The 27,188-nt window shown below is 36.1% G+C and overlaps 1 protein-coding gene across 12 annotated transcripts in view; it reads right to left on the bottom strand.

The window, feature by feature from the left end:
- The window catches only part of CACNA1A (calcium voltage-gated channel subunit alpha1 A), a 328,550-nt gene that overhangs the window by 90,318 nt on the left and 211,044 nt on the right, over window positions 1-27,188 (bottom strand). For 9 of the 12 annotated variants that reach the window (XM_039342836.1, XM_039342879.1, XM_039342845.1 and 6 more), the window contains exons 26-32: window positions 19,537-19,548; window positions 15,033-15,129; window positions 13,692-13,852; window positions 10,559-10,699; window positions 9,173-9,374; window positions 699-863; window positions 248-358 (exon numbers count right to left, since the gene is read on the bottom strand). In XM_039342836.1, coding sequence (XP_039198770.1) covers window positions 248-358; window positions 699-863; window positions 9,173-9,374; window positions 10,559-10,699; window positions 13,692-13,852; window positions 15,033-15,129; window positions 19,537-19,548 — 889 coding nt within the window. The remainder of the gene's footprint in view (window positions 1-247; window positions 359-698; window positions 864-9,172; window positions 9,375-10,558; window positions 10,700-13,691; window positions 13,853-15,032; window positions 15,130-19,536; window positions 19,549-27,188) is intronic. The other 3 variants (XM_039342861.1, XM_039342870.1, XM_039342928.1) reach the window with 1 other exon arrangement.

Here is a 27,188-nt window from a genome sequence, read left to right as displayed (position 1 = left end):
GCGCCACCGCGCATGCACGCCGCGCATGGGTCGCGTCCTTATGACCGGGGTTGCTGTATGAAAAGGTTGAGAACCACTGATATAGAAGACAATGCCTGAGAATCCTGAGAACCTATAGTGGGATATATGCTTTTAAATAGTTACTTAAAAATAATGTGTAATGTATTTTTCCCTGTTCCTTATAGTAGGAGAATGCTTCTTATATTTTGCAGTAGTATTTGTAAATTCTAGCAAGAGCGATACTTACCAGCACTCCAAAGGCAATGATTTTCAGAATACATTCCAAGGAGAACAGGGCAGTGAAGACAATGTTGAACATCCTTAGTAAATTATCGTAAAGATTTGTTGCATTGTAGAACTATCGAAAAGGGGGTATGAGGGAGAAAGAAAGAAAGTACAATGATAAATTAAACTAGTGTGGTCTGAACAATGACCCAAAAGTCTAGGTCCAAAATAATATTTCTACTATTAAGACTCAGGTTAGTCCATAGTTTAAGAATTAGTCAACAGGGCCAGTCAGTAGAATTAAGGAGAGATCAATAGGGTAAGATTAACAGGAGCTCAAATAATTATATAGTAATATGTGTGCGTGCGTCTGTATGTGGGTGTATACAGTATATATGATACATGGACAAGTCAAGACACATATGCTATATATTCAGTGTAGACAGTACCAACTCATAGCAATTTCTACTTACTTTCATCATTAAGACAATGGTGTTTAGGGCAATCATGGCCATAATGGTGTATTCAAAAGGAGGGGAAACTACAAACTGCCACATACGGTACTGAAAGCTCTGCTTGTTCTGAGGCATGTGTCGGGTTAGTGGCTTGGCGCTGATAGCAAAATCAATGCAAGCTCGCTGTGAAAAGAGAAAGAAACAGCAGTCAGGAATCTACAGTATTAGTCTCCTTCAAGCAAAAAGATGCTAAGGAAAGACGTCCCAGGATGTAAGTTACACTGAAATCTTTGGGTGCAGCTACAAGTACATCACCTAATCTTATTGTCAAATTGTATGAGTGATTTAGTTTGCCTCTCATATTGTTGTCTTAAATGAATCGTTTATGAGCATAGCCTTTGGCAGACCTTCAAATGCACCATCCACTCTAGGCAAAAAAGGAAGTGCACATCTCTATATTAAATATGGGGGAGAAAGCTTAAATAATTCCTGTCGTAGACAAATTTAACTCTAAATCAATTGTATTAAAGTCTGTTTGGAAAAAAAACTTACCTTCTTGCTCTCCAGACTTAAGGAGATATAATAATGCTTTTCATCAGAATAGATAGCAATATGTACAAGTACTATAAGACTTTTCCTCATGACTGCATGAATGTGCTTTCCTTCAGTTTCTGAGACGACACACACTTTTTGTTACCATACTTTTTGCTGCCTTCATTGTTAAGTCTGGTTCTGCCTCAGCAGTGAAGCAACAACGGGTGGCTTTCCCCACAGTTTTAATGTAGAACAAATTAATAAAAGAGATTGGTGTATATCTTGGCAGTAGGAGAAACAGGGGCAACATTTCCTCATTAAAGAGGGAGGCAAATTTCAAAAGATGGACAGGCCTTTTGCCCAAACCTGATCCTAACTAGCTGGTCTGCAGACAACTGGTCTGCTTTACTGGATAGAAACACACACACTCTTACACACACACCATGTACATCAGGCTAGCATTAGCTAGAATTGCCTCCTGACCCTTTGAGGGGTGACAATCCTCTCTAATACACAAACGATGCTCTCCTGCATTACTGAGTAGTACCTTCCCTTGCACATTAAGTTTATGGTCCGATCTACGTGGTGTAGTTCTGCCCAGTAAAATATTTCATCCATAGGAAATATTGGAAACTTTATGGACAAAACTCAGTACCTTTCCCCGCTTCTTCTGCCATTCCTGTAAGTCCTGGAAGGGCTAGCAACATATTTATGAAAGAGTGGGTGGCTGTTTAGACACCAATCCCATAGAATACTTCTGGGACCAGAGAATGACACCTACAGAATAACTTCTCCCTTAATTCTCTTAAAGCCCTTTTGACCCAGATCTGTGTTTAAAAGTAGCTTTCTCCACTTCTCCTGCTAGCTGGAGAAAAAAAAGTGCCAGTCCAAGGATGGGGAAAATCTTAGAGAGAAGGGGGTGGGGGGAGGTGACAGCCAAGACAGCGAGAGAACTTAAATTGTCCCCTCTTCATTTGTTACCCATTTTTCAGAATAGATGTTAAACAGAGATCTTGTGGTCTTGAGTGCATCAGATAGGTTTAAAAATAGCACTCCTCTCTTCTCCTTCTAGCCCATTCACTTCTGCAATGCAACATGATCAGAGGGTATGGTATGCACGAGCCAACAGCAGCCTAAAATGGCCAACAGGAACCAGGCAGATCTCAATATTCCTAGTATCATGGAGGAATCATTTATCGTTTAGGAAGATTTGTGTCTGAATAGAAAAAAATATATCTAACCACCTGAATATCTTTCAGTAGCTTCTGTGTTGGGTTAGAAATGACAGAAATATAATGAGGTTATGATGGTTGTGCCATAGGCAGTGAACCTTAGTCAGTTCTATATTACACCTGGGGACAATAAACCATTATGTCTATGGAGATTCTCAGTCATCCAGGTCATGGTTGTCCCAAAGGTACTTTTTCAAAAGGCCACTGGACTTTTTTTCCCCCCTTAAACACATTTGAACTGAAGAAGCTTCTTGGATGAGAAGCAAAATGTATTCAAGGAAAAAAAACAACAAGAAGTCTAGTTGCCTTTTAAAACTTAATCTTAAGGGTGTTTGTTTGCATTATTTTTTGAGGACATAAATACCACAATGGAGAGCAAGCAAGAATAAATGGCAATTAGTTCTTAGAATGTATCATCTTAACTGTAACTCACTACATAGTTGAGATCTAAGCAGCGATAATATATGTTATAGGTTGTAAAGGAGGCAGTAATTAGAAAACCTGAATAAAAGTAATTTTCAGGAAATCAGTTTGTAACAACAGCTGATAGCCTGGACTTCATGGGAAAAAATACAAACCTTATTTTCAGTTTGGAGAATAGACGCATAGGAAACTTTGTCATGGGATGCAGGTCAAAAAATGGAAGAGTTGTTTCCAGCAATGAAAGGGGCCTGAGGGATGCTTGTCTATAGCAAGAGTTACTGCCCTTGCCTAGTAGAGCTGGTAGAGCTAATTAGCATCAATGAAGTACCTTGTCATAGACCAAAGTCCTTGTCCTCATTTGCATCTAACTATGGCACAAACATGCCCTGGCACACTCTTTTGCTCTGCCTCCCCTCCCCCCTCATTTTGTTTTCCATCCATGAATGAGTCACATTTAAGTTGTCCTTAGCTATACTGTTATTATAACAGTGTTTTCCCTCTTGAACTGGCAGCATCCAAAGACAGTATCAGGGTTTTCTTTGCAAATTCTATTAACTGGGATGGCACAGGCAGGAATTTAATAAGGCAGATCTCTAATAAGTAGGCCTATTACATAAAATAATGTAGATATTATGAAACAACTCATGGAATTGCTATGTATCAAATTAAAATCCTATTTACAATAAAATCAAGGTTCAAACTCTTGCGCCCCTTTTCTCTTGCCCATACAGTGGACAGGCTTGAGGATTCTCTCTTCTGAGCATAAACGTGGTTTCCTATCATTTTTCTTGTTATGAAAATAGACTTGTCTAGTTTTGGATTATTTGGCTCTCACCTATCCAGAACTAGTTTTTTCATGCTACCTCACCTTTCAAGTTCTTCTTTCCCCACCCCATTCTTGAAAGAGCTTGGTGCTTCTCCCCTCCTTTTCTCCAGCATGAGTGACCCAGGAAGAATCCAGAACTTTTCCAATGCTTCACTGAGTGTTTGCTGAAATTGAAGAATTCCCCCCCCCCAATCCCAAAAGCTGGAGGATAAGGAATTTGTTTCCTTCTCTCTCTGAGGAAACTTGAAGGAGCCTATAGGCAGACAGAAGAATCCAACATTGTAACCTCCTGTTTTGGCCCTTTCCTGTGTTCAGAAATCATCCCCCCCCCCAAGAAGGAGATGAGGAGGTGTCCAAAATATCTGACAAGCAACAGGTGATGGGGAAGTAATTCCTGGGTCATGTATCTTAACTCCAGTAGAACTTCCTAGTCCAGAATTTGTTGTCCCGGAGATAAGAAGGGGAAAAGTATGAATCCCATTCCGAGGATCGAAGGCAGGTAGGACAAATTTGCCTATTATTCTCATCCAGAAATCTGCTGGTGGATGCAGATGCAGTTCAGATTCTCTCTTGGCAAAAACCCTTTCCCTGTTCCTCAAGCCTGCTCCCTCAGAGTTCAAGTTGATAGGTGCTGTAACCAGACTGCAAGAGAAAGATGAATTTAGATGCAACCTCCAGCATCAATGGGTGGTGGTGTTCAGCAGTTTGTAGTAGGAAGCCCTAGCAAAATATAGCGGCTCTTGAAGGAGTTGGTGTACTGTCTGAAGTTCTTGTAGAAAGTCCATGACCCCAGGCTGGGAGAAAGTGAGTTATATGAGTAACAGATCTACACAGAATCCTTGAAACAAAGAAATGTAAACAGAAGAACAAACCAAGTTGTGAACTCAGCCATAGGCAAGAGTGTAGATAAACTGTTTTGCTGGTAGCTTACATATAGCAATGATGGCATTGCTCTAAGGTGGCATTTATCCTCTGTGTCTCATAAGTGGATTGTAGGTGATGCACTGAAGAAAAAAAATAAATTTAATATCTAATATTGGAAAATAGACTGTGAATAGAATACTTCTGTTAAAAATGAGTAGATTAGGAAAGCTTCAATGCCAGAATATGTAGTAGAGAATTAGTCTCTGAAGTCTTGCCAGGAGATGGAATGAACCATCTTGGAAAACACTAATGACATGTTCATGTCCTATAGGTGGTTAATCAGTTGTATAATCCATGGAAACTGTGACTCAAGTCTCCTTTGCAATGCAACAGGCCAGCTAGTTTCTAGATAAAGTCCAGACATGGCAACAGCTGAGACAAGAAGATCCATAGACATTAACATCTACTTGGACAAGAAAAATACTGGAGCAGAAAGTGTGTGGTCTTAAGTAGTCCAAAATCTCTAATGACTAAGTTGTAAAATCTTCTCAAGGAAGCGAGAATGTATAATCAGTCATTGTGATGCAATTCTCCCCATTCCTAAGAAAAAGAAAGGTGAATTGGACGTCTCCCTGAAGATTATGTACCCAAGCCCATACATGTCATTTTGATATGTGAATTTGTCTGGTGAAATGAAGAGTATGCCATTAGCTCTCAGAGACTCAGACTGAGGCTACTATTGGAAGTGGGAATGCAAAATGTTCAGACTGGAGAACAGAACTGTGAGATGGGTGACAAGTGGAATAAACTATTCAGACTTGTGTGAAAAAGTATCAGCCTGTGATATGAAAATTAAATTGGGAGAACTGTGCCCACCTGAGTGTGTGAAATAGATTGTAGGTACTCCAGGATCTTGTGGTGTTTGGTGTGAAGCTTCTTACAAGAGGTGTGCCAGTGTTGAAAAGCATCTCTGATCACTAAATATTCCTTGTTCAAAACATCACAGTTCTTTTCTGGCTTCAGTAGCTGTCTAGAATAAAGGGTGCAAGGCAAAAGTCTTTGTTCACAAACCACAGATGTCTGGAGAATGATTGTCCTTAAATCAAAAACCAGAAGCACCTGTTTGAACAACAAAGGAGCATGATGATAGAGGATAGGACAGGGAGGCAAAAGTCTGTTTGAATGAGGAACAGGCAGGTTGAGCATCAAGATCCTACTTGAAACTATGCACAGTGCTTGAAAATGCTATTCTAAGCAAGATGGGTCAAAGTTTTTATATAGGCTGCACAATCAAGGATAATCAAGGTAATAAAATTTAAGAATCTTCAAAATCGCTGCATCTCCTTGACATGATGGGTGTATACACACACAAGGAGAGAGCTGAATCCATTTTGATGAGATCCATTGTGATTCCCCAGAAAAGATGTGGTACTGCCGATAATCCAAGAGAAACAGGTCAAAGATATATTTCTCTATTTTAACATACACTGTGTAGATAGAACTGGCCAAGTATAGTCTTCAGAATAAGTTAACAGACCACCAAATAAACTTCAATATAACAGTCCAGGATTTCATGAAAAATGTGGAATTTATTGAACTATATGTCTGTTCAAATTATTCATATTGCATGGCAAAGGGAGCTAAACTTATGTACCTCACCTTAATGCAAATTAAATTGTAGTCTCTTCTGAGATCTAAACTGGCCAAAGTCCATGCCTCCTGTACGGTTTTTAAAAGTTCAGAAACAAGAGCGAGCTAATGATCCTTAATAATTATAGAATTTAGAAGACCTAATCATGAAATTCAAAGCAGTATTCTTTCTTTTTAATGGAATGATTACTGAGAACACCAAGGGACAGATAATTCCCAATCTTCAAGCTGATATCAAGGTTTCCATTTCTTTAATGACATGGGCAAGCAGATAACTTCTGTAACGGCTTCCCCTCTAGAAGAGGCTCAGTATGAGGTTTGGCATTTTGGAGAGCCAAATGCAGTATTTGCTTGCTCACAGGAATATGTAGGTTATGGATCTAAAGCAAAGGCATCCCCAATGCTACGGAGGCATGTATAGAAGACGCTAAAATGAAAAGCGTTTCAAAAGTTTTTTAAAAATGATGGTTCTGAATGCAGTTATTTATCATCAATGATTTCCATCTTCATTAATGGATCTAGGTATATTTGTATTCAATTGCAGTCTACAATACTGCCCTAGCTTTAAAATCTACCAGGTTCTGAAGTTTTATGGGAGAGTCAATTTTTGTGTGAGGCGAAGGAGATACTATGAGCATCATACATCCTATTACAATTTGCCTCTCTCAAGCTCCTAGAATTTAGTTAGTTAGTTCCTTATAAGCCAAGCTTATTAAAACTCTCCTGTTCCAGCAGGCCTGGGGCTGATGTCCCCGGGGGGGGGGCGGCGGGATATGATCGGACACACTGTATGAATGTACTTATTTTATTGTTTTATTGTCATATTATTGTTTTAAATTTTGTATGCCGCCCTGAGTCCCCTGGGATTGGGCGGCATATAAATTTTAGAAATAAATAAATAAATAAATAAAGCTTAGAACATTTAGGGCATTTGCTTGCAAAATGTTTCCCTTTTTTACATATATAACACTTAGCTGTTGTCTCAACTAAGATTTTTAGGGAGGCAACCTGGTCAAAATGCACCCAAATCCTACAATATAAATAAACTCCATGTATACATTAACGTTACTTTTTTGCAGACAACACACGGAGCTCTGATGGTTCCCAAATGTATGCCTTTAACATTTGAAGATTAGATGGGGGTGGGGGGTGAAAGGTAAAAAATGTTATTACACTTCATCAATGAAAATGTTGGAAGCAAAGTCATAAGACCAGTGATGGGAGAGATCAGAACATTTGTTGATTCAGACTGTTGACTATGCTCTCTTTTCTCTTATCTCCAGTCAGATTAAATTCCTGCTGTCTGTCTGATTTTTTTTTTCTGTCAGAATAATGCAACAACACCAGACTGTCTTTTACTTGTCATTGTAGTAAAATTTGAAATAGCACAACTATAGAATGACAGGTCTACCTTCATTCCTCAACTGATATTGAGAAATGTAGAACTTGGGATATGTTGCCTCTTTAGAAAAGATGGGGGAGAGAAACTCCCAGGAAAAGTACTTTTAATGATTCAGTTCCTTCATTATTTCAATCTAATTTTTAAAATTGTATTCAGCTCAGCTTACAATAGAATGGGGTATAGAAAGAAAGGCCCAGGAAAAAGCCTAGATTTGATGGACAAAGTCCTACAGCCACATCCCTATTACACCACAGTGACCAGTGGATGTTTTCCCTGTTGGTTGAGAGGGAAGGAGCAAAGATATGGGAATTTATGTCTTTGCTAATCAAGTGTTACTTAGACATGATTAGAACAGCATCACTTAGCAGTAAATCACAAAGGAGACAAAGGAGGCAGAAAATTTTATGCTGGTATAGTTTTCTGCTGACTCAGAGAATGATGGGTAGCATTAATTCAGCAGTGGGGAAAGGCTGGATTAGTTTCCAAAGCTCTTTGTGACTCCAAACTTTGCAAGACTGAGTTATTCTTCTTCTGCTAGCCTTTGGGAAAGGAAGGAAAGAGGGAAATGGTAGGAGAAAGATAAATGAGAGAAGAAGGGGAGCAGGCTTGCCCAATAACAGATTAACATAAGAAAATGTGACCCTTAACAGATAAAAATCCATATTTTTTATTTTAAAGTAATTTCCCCCATAGGCAGATATGGGGAGGGGGAGAGGCAGAGGCGGGGGGGGGGGAGAGAGAGAAAGAACAGTCCCATCTGCTAATACGGTACCCTTGAGAGAATGTAGCTTTTAATAGAAAAAAGGTCCTACTGTTTGGATTTTAAGCCATTTTCCCATGGGCAGCTAGTTAATGGAGGTTATGACTATTTGTAAAGAAATAAAGCAAAGAGGATTATTAGTGTATCATAGAATAAGGACGAGACTCCTTTCTCTTTTGTAAGGAAGAACAGCCTAATGCAAGAAGTGGAGCAGCAATAATCTCAAATCTACACAATCTAAAATGCCAATAGTAGATGATACTAATATATTTACATGAAGTTGACAGACAATACACATTAATCAAAATAGTATTATTTAGGTCAGCTTTTCTCCACAATTAGCCATATTTGCTAATAATGGGAATTGTATTTCTGTACAGCTAGAAGATAATAGGCACCCACTGCTGTCTTATAAAATGTTGTATTTTTCTCTATAAATAAACCTTGTTCCCTTCTTTTATTGTTGTTTTAAATATTCTATAGATCTATGGTATCTGAATTTTTGTCCTTATATACTCTAAATATTTTAATTTTCCAACTTTATCATGATGAATACATGATGCAGCTTATTGTTAGTTTTCTATAAGAATCTGCCTTTGCAGACTTCCTTTGCTACCAATCACAGACTCAGTAAAATCAGATTTCATTTCCTACTGACAACTTGCAAAATATTTTTGTAGCAAGCTGAAGTCTTTGAACTGCTAAAGAGAGAGAGAGAAACAGAGAAGTGAATATTTTTTTTATATAATATTCTCACAGTCAAAACAACATTTTCATTTGATTTTCCAATGTATGCCATACCTCATTCTTCTCCAGACTGTATTCCTCCATCATCTTGTCCCCTTGCTCTTGGAAAGTGATGATGATTAAGGCCACAAAAATGTTGACAAAAAAAAATGGGAAGACCACAAAATAAACCACATAGAAGATGGACATCTCCATGCGATAACCGGGGCTGGGCCCCTGATTCTCATATGTAGCATCCACTGAGTGCTTAAGAACACTGCAAAAAAAGTAGTTTTTTTATTTTATATAAATTATTTATATTTTATGTTAGTGTATTTGGTATTTCATTATATTTGTTGTAAACTGCATAGAGTCCAGTTAGATTGAGGTAGTATATAAGTAAATGAAGAAAATGTAATTTTATTAATATAATACTAATTCTAATATGATAATATTATATTATAATATTATATTACATTATATTATATTATTATTTTATTATATATAGGCTTATATCAGATTGAATAATACAATGCATGTTAATACAACAGGTATCTTTTTCTTGCAACTAATAAACCATTTGATATCTTTAAAATTGTACTTGGGGAGTAGAAGGATCCTAAGTACTAACATGGAAGTCTTTCCAAAACAATACTCTCCAGATGTCTTGAACTTCATTTCCTGTAATCCTCAGCAAACATGATAAATTTAGACAGTTGGAGAGTAGCCTTAAAACTCCAGTCAACTTTATAGTAAAATATAAAGTCAGAACTGAATAGTTATTGGTTCCAAAATGGAAATAGTATTTCTGGTTCAGTTGTACTTGTGATTTTTTTCCTTCACTATCCCAAAGTCGATATTTAAGGCCCGGCATAATAATTAAAGCACTAATAATAATAATGAGAACTGACATTTAAATTAACACTCTCGCATGGTAGGCATAAAGAAGCTTAATAAAATTTCTCATGCCAGTCTCTGATTTTGAGGTGCTGGTACTTCTGATTTTCCAACCCATATTGCTTTATATTGTTAATTATCTAAAGAAATCCACTTTTCCTTGTAACCACGTTCATAATAACAATCTCAGATTTGTTTGACTAGAATAGTACATTATAAAATGAAAATATATCCATTTCTCTATATATTGCAATGTCAGAAAATGTGTCTTTTTACTTCTTGTTATCTGCCCCATGTACTTTGTTTTTTCATGTTGGTTGGTCAAGTTTTTAATATACTGTGCTATTGTAAATAAATAATCTATTCAACTGAGGTGGTATTTTCATCATATGATAAGAGTAAACATATTAGATAAGCCTAGACAAAAGTAGCAAAATGACCTCATCTGCATAATTTATGTAATTCAGATCAAGGATTAGTCCAACACTCTTATCTAATAATAACCAATTAGATGCTCAAGGTCCCTATCATTTGAGAACATCCTTATTTTCATCAATAACTTACTCTGGCCAACCTTCTCCTGTAGACACAGTGAAAAGGGTAAGCAGTGCCCATAGCACATTGTCATAATGGAAATCATATTTCCTCCACTCTCGTCTCTCAGCCTTCACTTCATTGTTCTTCTCGTAGACTAAATATTCGCCTCTAAGGAAGATCAACAAAAGTATTCAGAAACATATTTTACACAATGGAGTTTAGCAATTCAATAAGAATCTTCTAAGATGTAAACGGTCTCTTTAACAGCATTAACATTCAAATGAGAATGTGAAAAGAGGTGTTTATTATTTATTCAGGTTTCAAGATTGACTGAAAGGTTAATCAAGCAAACTTTACTACTGTAAAGCTATTAATTTGATGTTAGTCTCCCCAAATAATTAGGAGAAGATAATTCATAAACAAAATTTATTAAAATTTTGATACTATAATATTTAACTGAGGATGAAGGCAAATAAATTCATTAGGATAATTTTCAATACAATAATTTTGCATTATTTTGAGTTGCTCCATATATTTTCCCCCAATAAATTTGCCAACTTGCAAACAAAGTTAAGAGACCAATTCTTTAGCAATTTGAAAAATCTAAAGCTTCTGATTTGAACAGTTTTTTCAGTGCTGAAAATTTAGACTGAATTGTTTTAAAAATTTTTCCCATACGAAATTCTGAAAAACCAACTAAACATGTCTGCAGTATCTTTGCCTAATCTTAGATTTTCGATAATAGTACTATTCAGTAAAGCAAAATAAACTGATTCCATCTCAGATAAGTGTATGACTCAGGACTTTATGATTGCCATGACAACAATAGGTTTATTATCCCTCTATAAAGATGATGGATCAATTAAAATGACGAGCAGTGATGGATTCTTAGGGGATTTGAACATGCCTTGTGTGTGGTCATAGCCAAAATATTTTGAACAGCAAAGGGTTGATTTGTGCTCTTGGCTTAAAAACTTCCAAATAGTTTCCCCTTAAACAGAGCTTGTTTGGCTCCCTGATAGACTGGTTTTGAGAACAGAAACAGATAGAATGGCACCTTGAATACAAATGGGGAAAAAAAACCCAGGTCAAAATGAATCAACATAAGTGAGAATGCCTCATATATTCTCTGGTAGCAATGATGATAAAGAAACAATCTCTATCTCAGTTATGTCTTTGAAGCTCTAGAACAGGGGTATCAAACTGGCAGCCCATGGGCTGGATGTGTCACATGATCAACCCTGTCACACGCAGGCCATGATCAACCAAGCTCCACAAAGGCAAAAAAAGTCATGATACATCATGATACGTCACATGATGCGATCGAGTTTGACACCTGTGCTCTAGAATCTAGAGGAATGTTTCAACTTGCTTTGAGTTATTCTCTAATTGCATCCATAAATTAAGGGATCCTTCTAGTCCATTGTTACCTATTTCCTCAGATGTTTTAAGACAAATTGACTCAATTCAATAAATGAATCTATTGAGAACATCTTTACTGATAGTTTAGTAGCAAAGGTCCAGGAATATTGATTAAGAAACAAAGAAAACTAAACTATCTAAATTGCAGTAAATGATTTAAGTTCTTCATGTCTGTAAGAGAAACATGGAAAAGGAATGTCAAGGCAGATTATCCTTTATATAACAAAGCCACTAGAGGGATATTAAATCTGGGAGTGAGGTAAAAGGAGTTGTGTACTGATTTAAAAATGCATATAGTTGTGTTGTTTTCCTTCCTTTTTAATACAGTTCATTACCCATTAATGAATCTATCACAGAATTAAGAAATTCTAGAATTTCATCTGTGCTTTCCATAGCCTCTCTTGGGGATGGACTAACACTTGATCTCTTTTAAATATGTTTCAGCTCCTTAATCATCTCTTTTTACTAGTATTTGCAGTTCTGTTCAGAAATGCAGTTTTATCTCTACACACCTGTAATAAATCATCATGACTTCAAGAAAATAGAAATTTATAATCTTATAAATTTATAAAATTTATAAAAAATTTCCTTTTATTCACTGTTTCTTTAAGGTTGTGTACTTTTACTACAAAAATATTGGTTACTTCAATTTACAGTATAGTTCACTGCTATCAGGTTTTTCTGTGAACCTTTAAAACCATGAAAATCATACATTTAAAATGACACCATGATAACCATCAGATCAGAAATAATCATTAAAGAAAAAAAGGCCAGATTTATCAGAGCAGCAGCTCCTCATATTGTTTTATACTATATCCATCAACTTAAAATGGATAGCATAATAGAGATAAATGTAAGAACAGAAGATTTTTTTTTAAGTGTCTTGTACTTACTGAATTAGATTATAACTTCAGGAAATTATTTTGTTTTGTTGATATGGAAAACTGATGCAATGTATTTTGATATAGGCAAGCTATAAAATCTGTGTTATTAATGTAAAAAATACCCTAATCAGGACATAACTCAATAACTTAAGGTGATGGACATAACTAATATTTCTTCCTCCTCCTACTTTCCCCACAACAAACCTGCTAGGTGAGCAGGGCTGAGAGAGAGTGCATGGTCCAAAATTACCCAGCAGGTTTGCATGCCTAAGGCGGGACTAGAATTCTTTGTCTCTTGATTTCTAGGTGTTCTTTATTTTGTTTTAATGAGCAGTTAGCAATCCAGAGACACATCTGCAAGGTGAGCAGCTATACAAATTAATTAAATAAATATCAGAAAATAACACATTGGAAATCACTGGCTTGCCCTGAATGCAATGGCAATGTGACACAGGGAATTATAAAGAGTATAGCTTTATGAGTCATATAGCTTCTTATAAGTTACAGGATTGGCCATATAGGAGAAAAGGTGGCGCAGCAGTTAGAATGCAGTACTGCAGGCCACTTTAGCTGACTGTGTTCAGCAGGTCAGCGGTTCAAATCTCACCGGCTCAAGGTTGACTCAGCCTTCCATCCTTCCGAGGTAGGTAAAATGAGGACCCAGATTGTTGGGGGCAATGTAATATATATATATATATATATATATATATATATATATATATATATATATATATATACATTGCTTACTGGTGTACACCGCTTAGAGAGTGCTTGCACTTAAAGCGGTATATAAGTCTCATAAAATAAATAAGTATTGAATAAAAAAAAAACCTGAATGGGAGGAGGCTATGTACCTGCAGTCCTTTTCAAACTCCTTGGATTCATCAGTGCAGTAGAAGAACCTGCCTTTAAAGAGCTGGACAGCAACCACAGCGAAGATGAACATGAAGAGCATGTATACAATGAGAATATTGAGGACATTTTTGAGTGAATTCACCACACAGTCAAAGACAGCCTGTGAAAAACAGATACTCTGGTAAGACTTGACTAGGTTATGTTTATCTGTATCTTAATTATGTAAAACTGTCCGTCCTGCTTAAGAAGTATGTTTGTATGTGAGAGAAATGCCATCATAGAGAAAATCAAATAAAACTAAGGTAACATGCAACCCTAAACTACCAGTATTGAAAAGTAAAGGAAAATAGCACAAAAGTAGGCAACAGTACACTTTCTTAACATAGAAGTTTCAAACTTATTAAAAATCTAAAATGTATTTAAAAGCCATACTAACATAGTGAAATCGTCCACTGCTTTCCACAATATATTGTGCAATTCTGCTGTCACCGTCAATGAGATTACCCATTTAAGCTCACTTAACAAAAGGGACAGTGCACAGTTTCTGATACCTGTCACAAAAGCCTAGAAAATTAATGTTGAAACTGTTCTTCACGTAAATTGGTCCTAAGGAGGACAACTTTTTTTAAAAAAATCTTCACTGCTACCCAAATATCTTCCAGGCTTGCATAGATTTAGGGCTCCTAGACCAGAGTAATAATTTGTCTTTCTAAAAAAGAAACTACTTTTCAGCTGTATCCAGTTTACTAGTCACTGCATCTGTTACAGCCAAACCAATAGTCTTAAGTCATGATAATAATTTTTTAAAAAGTTAACTTCGACGGGCACGTAAACACATCTATGGATGTGGAGGAAATATTTCTTTTTTAAAAAATGTAGAATCAGAGAGGTATGAAAATAAGAATGTACCGACCATACCAATTAAACTACAGTTAGGAAAATATCACATTGATACAATGGTAATTCATAAAAAAGCAATTCCTAAACTAGAGACCATTAAGTGCAGGAAGGCTAAAGTCAGCAGATTTCGATTATCCAAAACACAAGAATACAAGGAAAATTAAGGGCAATTATAATATCTCTTCTTTAGATGAAACTGTGCAGCAAATAAGTATGTGAAAGCTAATGAAGGAACCTAATGTTCATGCCTTTTCATGAAAGAGCATGAAGCCTGACTTCAGCCTTCTTGCTCTATCTTTTCTTCAAATGACTATGGAATATGTATGTGTGTGTGTTTATGTATATAATATATACACACACTCTCACACACCATAAAATCAAAGATTCCAAGATGAGGGTTTTTTTTTTGCTTGCTTTTTACACTTCTATCCCAAACATACCTTGAGCTTTGGCAACCGCTTGATAGTTTTGAGGGGTCTGAGGACACGAAGGACACGTAAGGATTTAATGGTATTGATGTCTTTCCCTTTACTGCCTCTGTAGGGACATGTTGGATGGGGAAAGAAAGCAGGAAAAAAATGAAGCTGGATCCCTACAATAATCCTAACAGAGTGTTTCCAAATACAGAGATACAATCTATTTTATAACCAGGATGCCAATAACACTGTATAAATGCTACCCTTTTTGGTCATCCACACACCTTTCGTCAATTTTTGTGTAAATAAAATGTTGCCCTAGAAACTCTTTGATTTACCAGTTATATCACATGTCTGTTTCAAACATCAGTTCATTCCCTCCATTCATCTAGTATGCTTTTGATTTCATCTATTTCTTTATCTGTTAGAGTGCTCTTTCAATATCTCTCCATTAACCTGTTTTACAATCACCCCTTTAAGAACTGCTTAATAACCCTGTGAGAATTAAAGTAAGTATACAAATACTTCGATGGAATGCATCCTTCATATTAGAAAAAAAAGTTTTGTCTAATTGTGAATTCTCACAGAAGATTTTGGCTTTAACAAAAGGTCTCCAGCTCCTGCAGACTTCATTGATATACAGTATCTGTGCAGTTTCCTCAGTAACAGCTGGAAAAAAATTGTCACTGTCATCTTTCATTCTTCCAGGATGTTTCCTCCTAATTTCCCAGCCTGTCATAGAATTCCCTGGTAGTCTTCCAGCTAAGTACAAACCAGGGCTGAACCCAGAGTAAGTCAATCAGATGCCTGATACAACCTAATAAGGATTTTGCTTTCAAGCTTTTTTTTTAGTTGTCTGACATGAGATCCACATCCTACTAAATGTAATTGCACTGGGATATAAAAAGTAATGTGCCTCTGTTTTGGGTATTCATTAATAGTAGTTGATAAAGAAGGCTTAAAAAAATCCATTTCTACCAAACTCCCAAGTTTTCCCAAGATTCACAAATCTTGCAACTGTGATGATGCGCAGTCTATCTTTCTATGTTGCATTGCATTACCTTCTGTGCTGATAGGTTCACTTCACAGTCTCACCATGATTTGAAATATATACATAAACAAATACACACAACTTAGATCACAGCCTCATTTTTATGCCACATTTTTTTTTAAAAAGTGTTATTTTCAGTTGGTTGTGTATGTGAGCGAATTGGCACATCAAAATAAAAAAGATTCCTTTTTCATTTTATTGTGGATTTTCTGACAGATTAAGCATAAAGAATGAGAAGAACTTGCACTTTGGCAATGTTTGAAAATATTTGGTAGTTTTTCTTCTGAGAAATCTATACCTCATGGTAAAGGAATATTCTGCTCCTTAGAGGAACATATTATAGGACTTAGGGGTCCAGTTTTGCAGATACCTTACACAAAATTACCATGAAACAGCAGTATAAATCTTATTTTCAGATGTGTTACATAAAGAGAAAAAGCAACTATATACTTAAGGCTTGATTTTTTTTGCCCTCTATCACGTCAAAATGCTCAAAGAGGGGAAATATGGCAGAAATTCTTGTTTTCTGGGTTAAAATTTGGTTGCATATGAAAATGACTATATACCTAACCTATTTTGCCGCATGTCCAGAAAAGCTTTTGCATTGGAGAGAATTCAGAGTTCATTCTGCAGTGCTCTGGTTTTTAGATGACTGCAGTATTTGCTTTTTTTTTTTTTTTTTTTAAACAAATGATACTTTAAGTCCCATTTAGGAAAAGTATTTGGGTCAGTGGAGAGGGTGTGCTAGAAGTAAGCAATTGTGCAAACTTACTGACTCTCCAATTATCTTTGTGGTGGCTAGCTTTAGTCTCAAACAAAACTAAGCCAACTTCCCAGTCAATAATACACTTATGCTATATAAAATGCTTGCCTAAGAGTTAACTGTTCCTCCTGATGTCTGTGAGTGAACTACTAAGGCTTATGAAAACAGGCCCACTTTAAGGCACGCCTGGCACTCTGGGCTGTTTCAATATGCATCTTCTCAATACCCACACAGGAAGCTAAATGCAGGCCCAAAAGGTGGACACTGTCCCCCTTACCTTGCCAACCTCAATCATGTCACCATATATTTTGAATTTCCTCTCTCAAGCTGGAGGAGACAAGATGTGCAGAGAAAAATGAAATTCTCCCAATTTCCTCAGCAGCACCTGTGGTGATTGCAACCATAGTCATTGGCGAACCAAGTCAGTCATACCAGGCGATGTGCTATTGGCAGGCGAATATGAGCAAACCTGACTGGGGCTGGGTTGATTATGTTGTGCAAATGACCCTTGCAGAGCCTTCTCTCCTGGGCTGAACTATATGAGGAAATTCCAGCAAGCTCATCTGAGCAAGCTTGCATGCCGATAAGTTTCACACATAAAATACATGGACCCAAGGAATAAAAGACAAAAAGCACAAACTATTTAGATTCAGTCTAATTGCTTTGATTCCACCCAGCGTCAATTTTACTCCAAGGTTGGAGAAACTAGCCTCTTTTTTTTAATAGCCTGTAAGCTCAGTAAATTAACTACATCTTCCAAAGAAAACATCTGAAAAGCTAGCAAAAATTGGCTGAAGAATGATAAATAAATTTATCAATTACTCATTACTATAAAAAAACACATGTAAAAGATATAAACCAAGAATAGTTTTATGGAGATATCTGGCTTTTTCATTCATTTTAAACATGAGCCCTAAGTAGCTTCAGGCTAATTAGTTCCTTTCTCACTCAAATGCCACTTTAGACCCCAGGTTTCAACAAATTGTACTTGAATTACTTTGGATGGCCAGGTTATTTTTTGTATTTCCCTATAAACAGAATACCTTTATAGAACTTTTTCGAATACTCCTAACGTCCCTCAGTTCTGACTCCCTCGTAGACATAGTGGCTTTGTAGATATTACAATATTTCAAAGCCATCTAAACACTGATGCTTAATGACGTAGGATGTTTATTTAAAGGACACTGTCATTCTTTCCAATATCCAATAGCTTGGCAAGTGTTCAAGTTTCTGATTTTTATATGTAATGAAGCAGCTTTTAAAACCTGAATAGAATGAAGATACATTTAAAGCCTGCAAGTCAGTTTTTCTAGTACTGGACTGACTTGAGAAATAAAAATAACTACATTATAGATATAGATTAAGAAAATCTATATGGCTAAAAAGACCTAGTTTTGTGCCTGGGCCTGCCAAAAACTTTATTTGGCAACTATATATATATATATATATATATATATATATATATATATATATATATATATTTGTTTTCTGAGGTTTTCGCGGGTATTTGTATGTAGGTCTTTGGTTGTTCGGGTTTTCTCCCGCGTAAAATTGGAAGTGTCTTGGCGATGTTTCGACGAAGTCCCATTCGTCATCTTCAGGCTGGTGCTTTCAGCTTCGTGTGACTTCGTCGAAACGTCGCCAAGACACTTCCAATCGGGTTTTCTCCCACGTAAAATTGGAAGTTTTTTTATGATATATGCTGCTCAGAATATTTTTATGATATATGCTGCTCAGAGACGCTGGTTGAGGGGGGTGGCTATAGAAATCAAATACATAAATAAAATGTCCAAGTAACATAACTATATAAGTAGCCATCATTACTGTAACTGCTTCTTTGATGCTTTATCTAGCTTACATTGTTGGATAGTGATGATGATGACAATGATGAAGATTTTACATTTATGTCAACTCCTAAGAGCAGTCTGACAATACAAAGTATCTGGTGCTCAAAAAAATATTTTTAGGATGGATAGATGGTTTTTGACATTTGATTAAACATATATTTACTCTCAGCATCAGTGCTACCATGGCAGCCTTTTGAAGAATTTCTGTTTGTAATGCTTCTATAGGAGAGAGACAAATAACTGGTTCTAGATAGTGACTTCATAATGTATTGATGATTTTTATATTAATTCTAATTAATGAATCATACTGTAAGAGTATTGTGATGTCTAGCAGTAACATATTCCAGTCTGTTTCTTTTAGCAGCCTTGCAACATATCTTCTTCTCTAGCGTAAATATTTAGTGGCTATTAAAAATAAATATTCAGCACAGAGAATGAAATATTTGATCGCAGAACAAAGGACTACCTTTGCCACAATTCCTAGCAATCGGGACTTTTTGACCAGACCCAACAATGTTCCAGCCACCATTGCTTGTCCTCAGGTTAACTGGTATGTTGTTTTCAGTGGCCCAACAAGGCAAAAACCAACTACTGTACCTAGTTCAAATTTACTACAACGAAACTGATTCTTAGAAAGTGTAACCTGACAGGAAGGCACATAAATCCTAACTCAGTGTGAGATGGAACAAAATCAATGAAATGTCTGATGTTTGGAGAGAGATAAAAAGAGCTCCAATTTGTTTTGCTTTCCAATCATATTAGTCACACACAATGATGCATAATCAGATTCACATAAATAAATAGCATGTATACCAGAGAGTGTTTGGGAGAGAAAGTGATAGAGGCAGACAGACAGAAAGACTTTACCGTGAGCTGCTCCTGTTGTGAAGTGGCAGTGAAAGGAAGAGACAAAGAAAGTGAGTAACAATCAGAAAGAGAACACAGAACATAAAATCTAATGACACCATACTATGTAATGCCTTTTACAGACAGGACATTTATTTGTTCTTCAGTTACTGCCTTGAAGTAGATGGAAGAAATTTACTTCAGTAAATTATCTACACCTGTATAGGTTAGCAAGCTGAGCTTTCTACTGTTGAGACAACTCTCCACTTGCATAGTGTCACTGAAGTTTTGCATGTCCTACATCAAGGACAAGCCTATATATCTCTAAAATTTCTGATTAAAAATAACATGATGGCAAAGGGCAGCATCCAGATATCTTTATTGTTCATCCCTTAGCTAATACTTACAGATTGATTTTTACTTGAAATATTATCTTAAATTCTTTTCTTGGAAAATTTTCACTAAATGGAGGGCAACCATAATTCCTTCATCACTAACCAGAAAATAAATCTTGATTGAGGATTGATGTTCAATTGAAAAACTCTAATTTCCTAAGTATACTTAATAGAATAACCTTTACTAACTTATTGTATTCCAAATGTCTTGGATTATTATACAAGTCCCATAAGGACTTTTCCTATTTGCATTTAATTGTGTTACAGATATGTCCTACCAACATTGTTCTCTGCCACGTTCCCATGCATTGGAACCTCAGATATGGAATTCTTAGTAGCACAAGTGTTAAAATAGTGTCCCCCCCATTTCCAATATTGTTTAAGGGGAGAATCAAGGTATATAAGATTTGTAAAGCTTTCTTACTCATTACCTTGCAGGGAATTCAGGTGACATAAAATGAGTCATCAAGCAATAGAAGCAAAATTAGATTTAGTGATGGGAACATTAAATTTCATACTGGCATAGCTTTTGGCTGATTCAACCATAGGCAGAACACACATCAATTAACAAATGAGTAAGCCCTATATTCTAGAGCATGGACTTGTGGACTTCAACTCCCAGAATCCCAGCTTTGCTGGCTGAGGAATTCTGGGAGTTGAAGTCCACAAGTCTTAAAGTTGCCAAGATTGAGGACCCCTGTTCTAGAGGCAGCATGGCCATTTGTTATGCTGGTTAGAGATTGTGAGAATTATACACGCTCTGGGAAGGCAATAGGCTGGGGAAAGGTATACTTGAGGTTGTCAAAACACGGTGAATCTTAGTTCCAATAGAAATGCTAGAATCATAGGGCTGAAAGGGATCTTGGGGGTCTTCAAGTCTAATCCCTTACTCAAGGCAGGAGTCTTTTGCTATCCCAGTCAAATGGTTGTCCAGTCTGTTTTTGAAAACCTCCAGTGATGGAGTACCCACAACCCCAGGAGGCAAATGATTTCATTCTTACTGTTAGAAAATTTTTTCCTTCCCTCTCTTTACCAAGCTTGTACCCATTACTTCTTGTCCTGTTCCCTGGTGCCTTGGAGAATAAGTCAATCCCCTCTTTTTAGTGACAGCCCTTCAAGATAGTTACCATCTTTTTAGTGACAGCCCTTCAAGATAGTTACCATCTTTTTAGTGACAGCCCTTCAAGATAGTTACCATGCCCTTCCTAATTCTTCTCTTTGATAGATTAAACATACCTAGCTCCCTCAAGCATTTGTCACACAATTTAGCCTCCAGACTCTTTATAATCTTTGTTGCTCTTCTCTGCACATTTTCCAGGATCTCAACATGTTTTTAATATTTTGGTAGTCAGAACTGAATGCCATATTCTAAGTGTAGTCTCACCAGCACAGAGTAATCAACAGAGGGATAGCATCAAGACAACAAGAAGTGATAGTGCTTCTTGTTGTCTTGATGCTATCCCTTTATTGATATAGTCTAGGACTGCATTGGCTTATTGGCAGCTACAGCACACTGCTGATTCATACTTAAGTGGTGGTCTACCAGGACACTTTGATCCTCTCACAATTACTACTGTGAGATAGATATGAAAATATGGAATATTTTAATAATAAATATGAACAATGAACAATGAATTTAAACAATAAATATGGAGAGATCAGGCTTCATGGTTTGCATAGAACTATGGATAGAATGTACTTTGGTGCATTCACCAACAATGATAGAAATCCAACTTTTTCATGCAGCTCTGGTAACTTTCTCTATCAAAATAATATTTTTATCCCAAAACAGATTGTGATAGCATCATAGTTACAGGTTTTAAGCTTTTCGTAACACAACTGAGGTTTATTGAGATTCTCAGCTCAAACCTGGAAAATAGCCATGAAAGGTGCCTTATATTCCAGAACATAACCTCTGAGGGATGGATAATAATATGAAGTATGACACAATAAAATCCACAATAGTATATAGTGTCAGGTGATAGCAACACAGCAGAAAATAGTACAGATGTTTATTCAGTTAACTGAAATGGACTGACTAAAAAAAGCAATTTCTCACAGTTGCTACATTCTGATGAAGTTGGTGAGTTAAGACAGAAAAATAACCATATCAATAGTGATCAAGGGAGCATGAAGGAAAAGATGTTAGAAAAAGGTAAGTTAAGCAAAGGTAATTTATTCTTTGAAATTTAACCATATTCTGCCACTTTTCCAAGTTTGTAGATCTCAGAAAATAACATGAAAATAAGATCTATTTCCATTTATATGTTCTTGAGCCTCACTTTACTGATAAACCAATTCCATTTTTGTCATCTCCAACTGTACAGACTGTATAGCTGATTCACTTCTGCTGCTTTTGAAATAGAAACATTACAGATTACCAAAAGAAATGTAAATTTCTTGCAGACTGAATTCATAGCTCACCTTATTCTATCCAGGAAATATTAGGATCAAGTTTAAAAGTGTTTCAAAATAAGCTATTGCTTACGATTCAAAACAAATCATGAACCTATTCCATCCTATTAATTTCATAATAAGAAATGATAAAAGCAGTAGAAAAACATGGAGGAATAAAAATATAAGCTGTCAGTTTTACTCATTCCATGAATGACAAAGTGATTATAGAATAACAACTTACTTGGAAATACCTTAAATTCAAAAGAAGGAATATTTATGGGAGTTTGTTAGAACCAACTGAATTCTCACCACACATAGCATTAGGTAACTGCAAAAGCATTCATTCCTTTACAATCTTACTGGAGCTTGCTCATTACACAAACTTTGGTCAACATCTGACTCAGAATTCTTCCCCTTATGGCTGTTCTACAGCTGAGCAAACAAATATGCTAATTGTAGAATGTTCTGTTCCAAGTGCCTTCTCTTATTCTGCATGTCTTTTAATCCACCACAAAGCGAATAGAACCTAACATTTGTAATAGGGACTACACATCTAGGGAACCTTTGCTTAGAAGAGGTGATCATCATCAACATTTCAGAATAACAGAAAATCACAACTTTTTTATCTTACCATTTCTTGCCATTCTATTTTTAGACCATTCTTTGCACCCAGCATGTTTTGAATTGAAATTCCATTTCTACTTTATTGTAAATTAACCACCACTTCAATTTATTCTTGTTAAAAACAATAGGCTTATTTTGAATTAATGTATAGAAACTCTGAAATAGTATAAGGCAAGCTGTCTGTTAAATGGATTTCAAATGTATTGTTTCTTATGAAAACAGTACAGTAAAAGAAGTTCCATGCAAAAAACTTATTTCTCCAGGTGATTTTGATGCTTTTATTTATATGCTGATCAAGTTTACAAGTAGCACAACTAGCTTCCTCGTCTAACTAATTACCCTTTGAGCACCTTTGGCAAATGTGGGTAAAATAGTGTCTTCTTTACCCAGGCAATGCCATTGACTTACTAGGATAAAAATTTTAAGAATGTTAGTTATGCTTTATCAGATTTCAGCTTGGTGTAAAATTTTAACCCATCTGTTGTGATTTAGCAATAATGTTAGCTTGAATCATGTTGAAATAATGCACCCAAAGAATGGCTGACTTTCCAAAGTTAGTGCTACTGTGAGGTAAACAGAATGCCCCCCCCCCCAGTGCCCACATTGAATAGCAGGCCCTAAATATCTTCTAGTGTAGGGTACTATAAAAACTTCATGAAGAAAAGCAAGTGTCTTCTGATCAGATTCATCAGGGGTAGAATCACCTTCCTTCTATCAGCTGTGATAGCACATTGGCCAACAGTGAAGAGATTCACATACTAAAAGTTGCATTACACTAGCTCCAATTGCAGCCAATAGTGAGACATATTTTATCACTTGATCCAAATGCTCAGATTTTGCTCCTACTAGGGCAGTGTTTCTCAATCTTGACAATTTTAAGGCAATGCTGGCTGTGGAATTCTGGGAGTTGAAGTCCACATGCCTTAAAATTGTCAAGGTTGAGAAACACTGTACTAGGGGGAGATGTCATGTGAGTGTATAAGAGTACAAGACTGGCTGCTTCATTGTAGGAGAAGCCTATGTGGACAGAATCTGCAGGCCTGACATATGCATGTTCACAAAACAAGGATGGTAGAGAATGGATCCTAGAGAATGGCTGGGTTTCCTCCTTCCAAGCCACAACTACATGCTATGAAAGAAGATCTCTCTCTGTGATCAGACCATATAAGACCATTCCTTAAGCTCCACAGAACCAATCAACAAAAATTCAGAATTCAGGCTCTTGTAAGTAGTGGCCAATTATATCTACTGAGCAAAATCTTCTCACCATCTTCTGAACAATACTAGAGAATGTTTCTTGTAACCCCAATGCAGCAAACTGACTCTGCCAAAGGAAACAGCCTAGGCAAAGTAGGTGATCTTGCAAAGCATACAATAAGAAGTGTACTCAAAGGAGATCAAATGTGCCATTTGATCTCTCTCTCTCTCTCTCTCTCTCTCTCTCTCTCTCTCTCTCACACACACACACACACACACACACACACACACACACACATCCCACACACCCCACACATCACCCACATACTGTATATGACATTTGCTATAATATGAAAGAGCTTGAAAATGAATTAGGACAATTAGGTAAGGTGAAAAGTAAGATAAATATTTCAGCAGAAATGCTGACTACATAAATCGAGTCAATTTCTGGACTTCTGGATCATATTTTATTTTTATGATATGCTGTTAAAAAGGGAAATAAATAGGAATAAATAGATATGTATGTATTTTATCTTCTAAGGTACTGTAAAAACTTGATGGAAAACAATTAAATAATACAAAAAAAGTAAAAACAAACTGAGCAAAATCTCTCTTTTTTCTAAACATTGCAATGAAGAAACTAATACATATAGGCTTGGCCTCATCAGATAATCTTTTCCAACTTTACTGCATTTCCCTCCTCTTTGCTTGCCCTTTCTATCTTTCATGATCATTAAAGGGCAAATTGTAAACTACTCAGCAATTGTATGTTTAAAATGACATTTATCTCTAAAGACCTACCTTCTGATTTTACAATTTGGTTCAGATGCATTAGCAACTAAAACTCCTGAATTACTATCAACAGTGAAATGTTTTTATTATAGATCTATAGCCTTTTATTGAATAATATTAAGATTCATGACAGTTGCTTGAAATGATTTTATATTCTATGCTGGAAGAATACATGTTAGAGGAGACAGTAAAGCATATGATGTATGTTTTCCACCATTGTTCTGTTTTACTTTACTACCTAGTGTAAGATTTTATATATTGCTGGTTAAAGTACTATGGTTTTAATATAGCTTATTCTAAATCATACAGCAACATTTTGAAATTGAGCAATACTGTATATAAAAAACAATGAATTTACTAGACATAGCAAAAAATTACTCTTTTACAATGAAAAATTCCATTCTGGATTTACAGTCTTAGATTGATGACATGTGTTATCTGTCTGCTTATGAATTGGTTCTGTAATGATACAATAAAAAGACTGTTCAATAAATTTTCACAAGATCATGTAATATTTTATTTAAAAATTGAAATGGAATATGTGTATTTTTTCTTAATATCTTTAAAACATTTATTGCGTCTTTTTCTTTTAAATACTAAAGCAATATTCTTTTTTAAAAAATCCCATATACTTTGATAATTATGAATAAAAAGCTGTTAGACCAGTCTTCCCCAATTTGGTATTTTTAAAGTCAGTACAGTTTGTAGGCCTTTCAGGGCACCACATGTTCGGGTCATGAGACTAGGGACAATTGTGTGAGACATTGCTTTCAATTTCTATTATAAATTGGTCCAAGCATCTCAAAATTATTTCTATAGAGAAAAGAAAATGGTGCTAATTTGTCCTCTAGAATTTGTCACTAAGGGAGCAATTACAGATTCGGTTAATGTCAAAGATATAGTATACTTTTAGAATCAGCAGTATAATTTATGCACAGCATTTTCCATCTCTAGTGTTTATATTCGCCATAGTGCCCTTGTGTATTTTTCTCTTTGACTTCTATTATTTGGCAAAACAAATAAGGAACTAGGGCCAGTTTACTGTATATAGCTTCTAATGAACTTGTGGTAATGCAGAGAAAATAATAGTTAGCTGAAACTGCTAACTGAAAAAGAAATCATAGTATTCTGTATATTATATTTTCTTATAACCAAAAGATCCTTGGTTATAATCCATGATATCAATATTTATTAGAAAACTTTTGACTAAATCTTCTATATCTAAAGTGTAAAGCCCTGTTTTAAGACACACCCTGTAATCTGTTTAAAGAATTTAAATATCAAATGAAAAGTTCCTAGCTGCTTTTGTATGACCTCGAATAACCTGAATTTTGTAATAAACATTGACTATTGTATTTACTGAAAGGGCGTGATGGCTCAGGGTGATGGCTAAGTTGAAAGCCTCTGTTCAAGACCAGAGTACTGCACAACAGGGTGAGTTCCAGTTCCTACCCCAGCTCTTGTCCATCTAGCATGCAAGTAGATAAATAGGTACCACTTCAGTGGGAAAGTAACAGCGTTTTGTGCACCTTTGGCATATAGTCATGCTGGCCACATCACCACAAAAGATGTCTTTGGACAACACTGGCTCCCTTGGTCAAGAAACAGAGATGAGCACCACTCCCTTAGCTGGACATGACTGGACAAGGAAATCTTTACTTTTACCTTTATTGCATTTACTAGCTAGTAGTTAAGGTCAGTGAGGTTGACTGGAATGTTTTTTTTTTTCAAATTCACTGATATACCAAGAGCAGACTACATTGATTTCTCACACAATTCTTGATGATATGACAATGAAGACAATTACAGCCATTGTTGTTATTAGTTTGATGATGGAGTATGAGAAATTGTGAGAAAACAAACATACTCTAAATCAGTGGTTCTCAACCTTTTTAATGCCGCAACCCCCAACCGGTCGTAAGTCGAGGACTACTCAACCGGTCGTAAGTCGAGGACTACTCAACTGGTGCAGCACCGTTTGCAGAATGGGACTTTTGGCGGGCTCAGCAGGGCAGAGACAGCCTGGACAATTCATATTGGCTTTTGAAAGCCAATAGAATTAGACTCTATTCAAGAGAATCTATTCTATTGGCTTTCAAAAGCCAATAGAATAAAAGGGAGTAGCACAGCTAAGGAAAAGGGGGAAAAAAAATGGTGGACTGCGTTGTTTGGCGACCCCTGTGAAATGGTCATTCGATGCCAAATGGGGTCCCGACCCACAGGTTGAGAACCACTGCTCTAAATGTAACATTCATAAATACAAGTTGG

Source organism: Crotalus tigris, unplaced genomic scaffold (genome assembly GCF_016545835.1).
Source record: "Crotalus tigris isolate CLP2741 ecotype Arizona unplaced genomic scaffold, ASM1654583v1 scf7180000017551.9496454, whole genome shotgun sequence".
In the NCBI taxonomy this organism is placed as follows: Eukaryota; Metazoa; Chordata; class Lepidosauria; order Squamata; family Viperidae; genus Crotalus; species Crotalus tigris.
This window is presented reverse-complemented; position numbering and strand designations above follow the sequence as displayed.